This window comes from Nicotiana tabacum, chromosome 24 (assembly GCF_000715075.1).
Source record: "Nicotiana tabacum cultivar K326 chromosome 24, ASM71507v2, whole genome shotgun sequence".
NCBI classification, from domain to species: domain Eukaryota; kingdom Viridiplantae; phylum Streptophyta; class Magnoliopsida; order Solanales; family Solanaceae; genus Nicotiana; species Nicotiana tabacum.
In genome coordinates, this window is record NC_134103.1 from 17,442,777 (window position 1) to 17,453,073 (window position 10,297).

Below are 10,297 nucleotides of genomic sequence, written 5' to 3' on the forward strand. Positions count from 1 at the left end.
AAATTGATTTGACTTAAACTGCTAGATTTGAAAGCATGTCTATTCTTTGCTGGAATTACTTGAAATGAACTATAACTGTGTAGCTCGTCACTATCTTTAGTTCCTTATTTATTTTTGTTACTTGCTGAGTTGGTTGTACTCATACTACACCCTGCACTTCGTGTGCAGATCCAGGTGTTCCCGGACATAGCAGGTGTTAATTCTTTCGCGCAGTTGATTTTCCGGAGATTTTGAGGTAGCTGTCGTGTTTCGCAGACCTTGTCTCTCCTTCCCTATCTCCTTGTTTACTGTATTTGGTCTTAGACTATTATAGACAGAATTTTTCCGACTTATATTCATACTAGATGCTCATGTACTCAGTGATACCAGTTTTTGGGAGTATTTGTATTTGTACTTGTGAGATTTCTTTCGCTAAATTTAATCATTCTGTTTCAAATTTAAAAGATATGGGAGTTTATTGAGATTGTCGGCTTGCCTAATATTGAGATAGGCGACATCACGACGGGTGAGATTTTTGGGTCGTGACAGATAATATCCCATAGTGCAAATAATTTATAAATTTATTTCGCCAATCCCATTTCATTCAAAATTATAAACAAATCCCATTTCGAATGCAACTTGTAAATTGTATTTATAGAATGCAACTTGTAAATCGGACTTATAGAATGAGACTTGTAAATCGCATTTACAGAAACGACTTATAAGTCTTTGATGAATAATTTATGCTTCCGCCTTCTCTATTCCTATGTTTTATCCTTAAGTGGCATCCATTCAATGCATTTTGCATATTTTTGGTATTTTCCTTAAAGAAACAACACACCACTGCAATTATTAAGCTAAAAGTGTATATTTAAAAAAAAAATTGAGTTTTGTACTATTAGTTGAAGAAATATACTTGGGAATCTTAGTAGCTTAACTGAAAGTCCCATTCATCACCTTGTAATCCCTTATCCCTACTCCTATATTAAAAAATAAAGAAAATTGAAGAAATATACAATTGTGTTCTTATATGAAATAACTTTTGAAGTTGAATTCAACTCAAGTCCTTTTTCTTTTGAGACATCTAATTTCATTACATTATGTTTTTGGGTTGCAAAAGTGTAGCAGATAATGATGGGGGAAATATATAATTTTCTAAATAAAGACCTTTTGATTATGACACATAAATTGGGATTTAATTTTCTAGTATTTCCTGAAAATACCTAAGAATGGGGTAGTAAAGTGTATTATTTTCCAAAAAAATTCTAGTATTTAGAAAGTTAGATTAAAATGAATTTAAGTTATGCACCGGCGGTGTAATTCTTTTTTTTTTTCACCAACAAGTTATTTAAAAAGTAATTGCAGGTAATTTCATTTTACATTAATTGGAAAATTATAAAAAATGTAAGTAATCTGGTTTAACATGTTATATTGCACTAATGGTGTAAAAGGTTGGTATTTTTAAAATATTTTGAGTATTGAAAATCGAAAATAATATGACTAGAAAAAGTAAACAATTAATATGGCCGGCTTTTGTGTAAAAAACCCTGATGCATTGCCTTTCATTACCAATTTTCTCAAACTTTATGAAAGATGAAAAAGATAGCACATTGGACCTCACAAATGTTCCATTTAACTTCCCACTCTTATTCCCAACACAACCAAATAAATACTTTAAAAGGCTAATAAACAACCTATTTTCCTCAATCATTTTTTCATCCACAGGTGCTTGTGGCTCTGAACTGGATTTGCATCAAAATGTAGAGATTTTGATGGTATAATCAAACTTTAAATCTCCCTTCATAGACAAATCAAGATGCCAGTGTCATGCTCGGGCAGCTATCGACAGTGCACGCCAAGATATCTCTGTAATCCCGGGAAATATTGAAAGAGTCGTACACTTTACCATCTCTGCTCTTCTTGTACTCGAATAATAGATTTGAATGATCGAATGCTGTCATCTTCACAAACCCATAATCATAATCTTTAAAAATACTCCACCTAGTCTGGAGGGATGTAAACTTTACTAGACCAGCTCCACCTCCACCTGCAACAACATGTATCGTCCCGTTCAAGGTTCCCTTGTAAGAGTTCTTCTCGTTCATTGTACAAGTATTCTGCCATTTGCATAGACACATTGAATGCGTTAAAGATAGAACTATAAACATTTGAGGAACAAGACAATTATAGGTTGTTTAAAGAAATTCTTTATGCAGCTTAACTACTAGCTGGTTCTCCAAACGTAAAGCTTTTACTAAGAAAGCAAATAGGATTAGGTGAATTGTGCATGCAGCTTAGCTCTTTAGTACTCCCTCCATCCAAATATATGACTCTTTTCCCATTTTGAGACGAAGGGGAGCCTTGGAGCAACGGTAAAATTGTCTATGTGTGACCTATAGGTCACGGGTTTGAGCCACGGAATCAGCCACTGATGCTTGCATTAGGGTAGGCTGCCTAAATCACACCCCATTGGGGTCCCCGCAGGATGCTTCGTGCACCGGGCTGCCCTTTCCTATTTTGAGACGTCCCAAAATATTTGACATGTTCCATTTTTATAAGACTTACACAACTTTAAAGCATACAAATTCATTAAACTATCCAAATTTTAAATTTTTTGATATGATGTTTTCACCATTAAAGTAATGTTTCAACCATTGTTTTAATATTTTCTTCCTCGTCTCTAATATAATATATAAGCCAAATTTTCATCCTTAAACCCGGTGCTAGTCAAACATGGTCATTTTAAAAAGGACAAGTCGAGTATTTACTTTCTGGGAGTGATTTAATCGGGAGAGAGGTATAAGAGCCTCATTATTTTCAATGTTCACAGAACCTAAGCGGCATCAGTGGCACTCGTCGAGCAATTTGACTAAGATAAGAACAAAAACCGCAGATGAACTATCACAAATTTCAGGATACCTGGTAAATGGGACATGTTCGTTCGTAATTATGAACATGACCATATATGGCTATATCCACTTTATACTTCTGCCAAAGCTTTTGAAGGCTTTCCCTCCCCATTGGTTCTCCAAACGATCCTTCATCGGCGTAAAAATCACCAGAAGAGTAACCAAGTACCCTATGTGCAAGGAAGATTAACCAAGGCTGTTTCTGTCTATCTACAGATGCAAAGCAGTGTTCAATGAACTCATATTGTTCTGTGCCCTCTCTCCAATCATGTTCCGTATCAGCAATACAGAATCTGAACATGCCATAATCAGTAGAGTACCTGAGAGCATACAACAAGATTAAACCTAATACTTTTAAAGCTTTTGATATATAAAATCAAAATTAAAATATCGGCATCGCACATGAGTGATGTTCTTCTCTTTCTTTTGTCAAAAAGTGGAAATCTCTCAGTATGTTCGCATGATATACTTCACTTGTTATCTGATACTCGTAGTCACCCAGAGAACACCAAAAAAAAAAAGAGAAAAAAAAGTACCTATTTACTGCCTCCATACATGCAAAATCGATGACACTTATGGCTAGTTTTAGTTTATCCAATAGCAACGCACATTAGGTTTTTAATAATCTTTGGGCGCTAAGATCATTAAAAGTCTGCTTACCCATAAATGTCACCGAAAAGGTTCATAGCCATAATTTCAGGAAGAAGAAAAAAATATGTGTGTGTAGTAGATAAGTACATTCAGTAGGTGGGATTTGGCAGGGAAAACAAAGTAGGATTATCTAAAAGATACGGTAACCATACCAGAACTTATCCCTATTTTCAGCAGGGAAGTAGAACATTGTCTGAGCCAAGACACCACATTCTCCGCCTGAATCCTTTTTACCGTAAAATGACCCACTATCAGGCCAATCACGTTCATGGTTGCCACTGGGAGAAAATTCTTTCATTAATCACATAAAAAAAGGAGGAAAAAACAGACTATTGTATACTGAGAAATAAATTGCAGGAGATCTGCAAAGTACCTAGCAATCATGTATGGTACTCTTGAAGTAATTTGCTCAACTTGAGAAGTAAACTGATCCCACTGAGAAAGATATCCATTGGCGTAAACGATATCCCCGATGTGAAAGACTATGTCAATGTTCTTCAAGTCGTCAACGATTTGCTTGGTAGTGTTGAGGGAGCCAGGTTGGTATTGATTGTACACATTGGAGCCATCAGCTTCTTCCTGTAGTTCAAAAGACAATTATCGGTCTTTGCCAAGTGTAACTTCTGAACAGTAGATATTTAGCAATGGCAGAATTCAGATATAGCCTTCCACAATCACTGCTAATGGAACAGTAGAATGCAAAAATAATTCAGGTATGAACGGGATTGTTACATAATCCACTTCTGAACGGAAGGACAGGAAACTCAAATGCGAGCAATTTCCGTACTTAGAGAGGAACAGAGTTTCTAAGGCTTTTGGAAACGGAGACTGTCAAGAAATTGAAGTAAAAATATTTATGGACAGATAAATAAACTTCAACCTTTCCCATGTCGCCAAAAATGACTACTCGCTGAAGAGAGTTTTGACCAGGATAGGGCGATGATTTAAATTTGTACATCTGACTCCAGATATATGTGCCATTAAACAGTTTATGCCCCAGCTTGTAGGTATATCTGCAAAATCAGAAAGTGCATTGAAAGTTCACACTTCAAATGTTAACCTGCATTAGCATGGAGATGTAGTTCTGGTATTCGATTTTAGGGGGAAAGAAGAAGATTTCAAAGTTATCTAACATCTTCAAAAAAGGATACCCAATAAAGGGCACCCAGTGCACTAAGAGCTCCCGTTGTGCGCGGGGTTCGGGGAAGGGCCGGTCCACAAAGGTCTTTTGTACGCAGCCTTACCCTGCATTTCTGCAAGAGGTTGTTTCCACGGCTCAAACCCGTGACCTCCTGGTCACATGACAACAACTTTACTGGTTACGCCAAGTTTCCCCTTCAATAAAACATAAAATCTTTTGAAAGATTAGATTGTTGTCTTTCGGCTGCTAGGAAGAGCGTAAACCTACACTGAATTGGGCCACAACTCCTTCAGAAAGCTAGTGTGAATGAATCCAGGATCGCGCCATCCAACAGTTCTTGCTGGTGCACCTGCGGAACAAAAAGCCATTTTTTAGGAGGGAAAAAGAAATATAAGGTAATGCAGAATAGAATGCCATTCATCAAGTAGTTGTCATGCAAACTAGATGTATTTCACACAGAATTGCTACACAACCGTTGTATCCAATCAAGTTTCCAACATGTGCATTATATGTAACAAAGATACTAGTTTTCGGTGCCAACGTGAAGGAAGAAAATACCCACCACATAAGCTACTACGATCGATAGTCAAAGTCCCTGCTGGCGAACGAGTCTGTTGTCCTCCTTGCCGACCCCACTCCACAAAGGGCTCTGCTTCATTGATATCATATCCACTAGTCCATGTAACAGTCATCTGAGCATCAATTCTAAACTATGTCATTTTTATGATATTCCATAAGTGGTCCTAATTCAAACTATTAGTCATGCTGCAAAACACATCGATTATTCTGCCTGAAACATATTTTCAATTTTGTTTAACATATTAAGCTACAGTGGAAGAACCAACTTACTTCATTCCACGTCTTTCCCTGTGCTAACCGCGGGTATACTGGTGCATTTGGATTTGCAAAGGCAACAGTATTTGACACTGCAACCAGTTTTGGCTGTTAAACAGGGAAAGAAATGAATTAGAATAAGCTGACATCAACTCAGATACGCATATTTAGCCTTTATCAGATGTGTAAAAGCAACAAATATACCAGAACTTTAGCCATCACCTACAAGTGCTCGTTCATAGCATGATCAGAGTGTGGAAAGTATCTTCATAGATAGGGATTAAAAAGGCAGACAAACCAATAAAATATAACCAACCAAAAAGAAAGAAATCAAGGATTTTCACCAAATTAAAAACAAGTCAGGTCTCCTCTTGCAAATCTCATGGATTTTAAAAGTTGGACGCTGTTTGTTCCATGTGAAATTTGCAGACTCTATAGAAGCAGATAAGGTAAGGGTAACTAGAAACATACATTTCGTAATCCGCCGGAAAACAGTGCAAAAGAGAAATCTGATCTCTGGTTGATCAATTGAAGCTTTAATGAACCTTTTCCTGTCCTTTTGTAATTGGGATTGGAGTGATTTGCAAATTGATACTGCAAAAGAAGCGAGGCAGGAGTCACTCTCCAGAAAAAAGAGCTTCTAAAAGCTTGCACTATAATTCTATAGACGGAACCGACCTTTATAGGAGCTGTACATAAAAGTGGTGGAGTCACCATGTTATTTTCAGGGTCACAAATAGCTGCACTGAAATATTTTGTAAATGTTCATCACATTAGCTTAACGTAATGAAAAATTATGTAACTAAATTCAGCAAAAGAAAATCATTTATCACATCTTAAAATTTTCAAATAGAGCATTACTATTTTAGATATATGAATAAGTCCTTGACAGTTTAACAACCAAGTTTCGTGCACCTGAAATTGGCAGGAGAAAATACTCCAATCCAATCATCATTTAACGGATTGCCTGTGCCAAACTCCAGAGTTATCCATTCTTGATTTAGACCCTAGAACATAGAGATAATGTACACGTATCAGAACCTAAAATCCTTAATTATCAGTTTGAAAATTGGCTAGCACATCCACTCAAATTTTTTGAACAGAGAAAGAATGAGGAAACTTATGGTAGCTTAAGTGCTAGGATTATAGTTGCTTGGTAATGACACTTACGTTTGACCCAAGAACAGAAGGAGTTGCTTTGATATAAGCACGAGTGTCCAAAGCGGAGATAGCCTTATGAACAGCAATCCTTGCAAGGGGGTGATCTTCATGAGACGTTACACCTTGAAGAGCAACTAGAACCGATAAAATTGGCAACAACATGATGAACAATTTCATCGCATCCACCTGGTGGCTGCTGCATCATTCACCAATGAACAGACGAGAGAATTAAGAAAATAAGATACAAGAGATAAAAATAAGTCATTTCTTCTAAAAACTCAACTTAGGACATGTATTATAGAAAAGAATCATTCTTTGCATTTAATATGCTAGACGGACAGGGGCAGAGCTAGAAGCCTGGCTACCGGTTGGGGCCGAACCCAGTAGATTTTGCTCAAACAGTGTATTTTGTTAAAAAATTCATTAAATATGTACAAATATTAAATTTAGTACCCAATTCTTAACACTTAAAATCGCCGAAAGTTGAAATCCTGGCTCCGCCTATGTAGACGTACCACTCCAAAAACTTACCAAAGAAAAGATGAAAAACAGCTACATGTAATCAAACAAATAGGAATTTGTAATGAATACACTCACCAACTCACAATGTTCAATAACATCCTTAAAATAAGAGCTAAAATAGCATTTCCTTTTTTAGGCAAAACTGATGAAAGGCAATATTTCACAAAAAATATCCCTTACTAATTAGACATACTGGTGATTGGTGAAAACTAAAACTTTCTTTGTGCCAACCAACCCACCCAACATCAAACAACACACATCAGAACTCAATCAGAAGATTTAAATTTGAGAAAAATGAATCACAGACATTACGCAAAAACTAAATATGGGTTTGAGAACAAATTGAAAGAAATACCAGCTTCTGCTTGGCATAAAGATTAACAGACATCAATCCCAAGAAATAAATGCAAAACAAAGTTAATCACAAAACTGACAAAACAAAGTTAATCTCAAAAAACACAATGTGGATGTCATCAAAAATTGAAAATTACCAAATACCTGCTTCTGATCAATGAAAATTCGAAAACAGACAAAAAAAGTGTAACAGAAAAAGAAGCGCACGAAACTCAATGTGGGTGTAATCAAAAATGGAAAATTACCAAAAACCAGCTTCTGTACAGATTATCAACTCCAGAAATATACTGGCCTGAAACTGAAATGGGTCAAATCTAAGAGAAGAATACTGAAGTTTAAATAAAATCTACACTGGTATGTGGAAAGTGATAATTAGAAGGAATGGATGTTTAATCAGAAGCAAAGCAATTGACTTAAATTCAGAATAAGCAAGAAGTGCTAGTCTTATTATAGTGGGAAAAAGGGTCGGATAAATTCTTGGATATTTCTAAGATTCGACCAATCGATTGGATTTTAAGGCACAATCGTTTGACTTCTGATATATTTTGATAATAGAATTAGTTTTTCTTCTTTGTTATTATAGGTCAAGAAGTATAAATAAAGTTGACGATAAACTAGACTTTAGATGCTTATTATTGTGTTTTAAGGTAAAGTTATCTTTACGTATACTTTTGCTATATAAAATGTTAAAAAACAATTTCAACTTGGAGAACAGAAAGCTTTTTCCCCATAAAATATGGTAGTATGCTATAACCAATTTATTGATAATCAATTACTACATCCGTTCACTGTTAATTATCCACAAAACTATGTACGTCCCTAAAAAATAATAAATAAAATACATATTTTTCTATAATTGCTATTTGATTGTTTTATCTCCCATTTTATTTGAGTCAAAAGTCTATCGGAAACAACCTCTCTATCTCTATAGATCTATCGGAAACAACACCTCTATCTCTATAAGGTAGGGTTAAGGTTTGCGTACATACTAACCTCTCATGATCTCATTTATGGGATTACATTACGTTTGTTATTATTGTTATTGTATATTTTACTATAATACCCCATAATAATAACACTATTTTGAGAAGTATTGGGAAACGATTTGTGAAATGAGTAATTAATGATAAGGGCAAAACAGAAAAAAATAAAATATAATCTCCTCTTGACTTGCAAAAATTAATAAGTAAAAGTAAAAAATATATTTTTATTATAGTAAATAAGTAAAAGTAAATGGATAGTATAAGTAAGGGGACAAGAAAAAAGTTAAAGATTGAAAGGTAATAGAGGTGCCAATGGATGTAGTGGGGTTGCAAGAATTCGTTATATTTTAATTAGAAATCTCGAGTTCGATCCCTAAATACAGACGTCGAACCTAATTAATCAGGTTTCAATTATCAAATAATTAAAACAAGAGAAAGAATCATTAGGCATGAATTATTCTCACATACAAAGCTTCCAAATAGCATTAAAAATAGGAACTTGTAATGAATTCTTGTAATGAATGCACTCACCAAGCCCATCTACATCTCCTTAAAATAAGAGCTAAATAGCTCTTCCTTTTTTGGCAAAATTGATGAAAGGCAGTTTTCAGGAAAAAAAAAAATACTAGTAGTATATCTTACTAATGTCATAATTAGAAGCTTAACTAGCCTACTACAATACCTTTGTTCGCACCTTAATTATTTCATAGGGTAACTATTATTTTCCATCAACATAAATATTAGGTAACTCTATTCCGCAAAACTCAGCCATGTACAAAAATTCACCTAATATTTTTATTTCTGCAAAAATGTGAAAATTACAACTTTCTTGTGCCTATTAAACCACCAACAAGGCAACAACACACATGAGAACTATATTAGAAGGTTTAAACTTGAGCAAACTGAATAACATAGAAATAGGCAAAAAAACTCAATGTGGGTTTGAGAACAAATTGAACAAAAATCACTTCTAGTTGGCCAAAAAGATCAACATTAACAGCTATAAATTTCAAGAAATAAAACACCTAGTAGAACTCAATCAAAAGATATAAAACTTTTCAAAAAAAAAAACCACAAAAACGCAATATAAATCAGTAAATGTGATAAAAGAATTAACAAAAATCAGCCTGCAGGTTGTAAGGAATATTAGAATATTATACTTCAACAGATATCAACTAGTACAAGAAATGACCACCTTGTAGAAATGTAACCAAATATGAACATGAACAAGTAGTTGTAACAGTCCAGTCCGATAGTGATATTGTCAGCTTAAAATTTAGACCCTCACGGGTTTAAAACACGTCACTAGAGATGTTTACTTATATACCTAACATCTCTCCCGTATTTTATCGATATGGAATTCACCTAAGGTGTCATACCAGTAGACCAATGAAATTACTAAAACTGAGAAAAGGAACACACACAAAAAACACACACACTAAAACTCAATGTGAGTCAGCTGATCAGAAGCTGCTACGTCTACGTCCAAATTGGTCCAGCCTGAAGCATCTATTAATGGCAATGTGCAATTATAGGTTATTCTTATGTACCAAAAATAGTAACTAAAGGTTTTTCTTGTTTGTTACGGGGCAAGTAGTATATTTGGTCAGTTGATAAGAAATAATTATATTTTTTAGTTAAATATATTAAAAATATGTATAAATTATATATTATATATTAATATATAAAAATATATATTTTACCAGTATTATTAGGGAACAATTATACTGTATAGTTTTCCCTTTGTTCGTTATTTTGTTATA

General features: G+C 34.6%; 1 protein-coding gene across 9 annotated transcripts; it reads right to left on the reverse strand.

The window, feature by feature from the left end:
- Positions 1-1,510: 1,510 nt before the first annotated feature.
- On the reverse strand, positions 1,511-8,200 carry LOC107822622 (putative inactive purple acid phosphatase 1). 9 transcript variants are annotated; one of them, XM_016649164.2, is made up of 13 exons: positions 7,797-8,200; positions 6,685-6,868; positions 6,430-6,521; positions 6,193-6,259; positions 5,986-6,108; positions 5,530-5,622; positions 5,243-5,372; positions 4,948-5,029; positions 4,420-4,552; positions 3,913-4,118; positions 3,692-3,817; positions 2,899-3,208; positions 1,511-2,096 (listed from the first exon to the last, which is right to left on the reverse strand). In XM_016649164.2, exons 2-13 carry the CDS (start codon positions 6,850-6,852, stop codon positions 1,791-1,793), a joined length of 1,836 nt encoding a protein of 611 aa, XP_016504650.1. In that variant the 5' UTR covers positions 6,853-6,868; positions 7,797-8,200; the 3' UTR covers positions 1,511-1,790. The 9 variants fall into 9 exon arrangements, with proteins under 9 accessions (XP_016504650.1, XP_016504649.1, XP_075104024.1 ...); XM_016649163.2 differs by having other exon boundaries at positions 6,685-6,871; XM_075247923.1 differs by lacking the exon at positions 7,797-8,200 and adding an exon at positions 7,553-7,639 and having other exon boundaries at positions 6,685-6,871.
- Between the last annotated feature and the right edge of the window lie 2,097 nt (positions 8,201-10,297).

Bases quoted from the DNA above. Each gene is read 5' to 3' on its own strand.
- LOC107822622 (XM_075247919.1), bottom strand. From the start codon at position 7,443: ATGTTGGGTGGGTTGGTTGGCACAAAGAAAGTTTTAGTTTTCACCAAT. The intron at 5,030-5,242 runs GTGGGTATTTTC...TTTGTTCCGCAG, and splicing joins CGATCGTAGTAGCTTATGTG to GTGCACCAGCAAGAACTGTT. The intron at 4,553-4,947 runs GTAGGTTTACGC...CTGATTTTGCAG, and splicing joins GAGTTGTGGCCCAATTCAGT to ATATACCTACAAGCTGGGGC.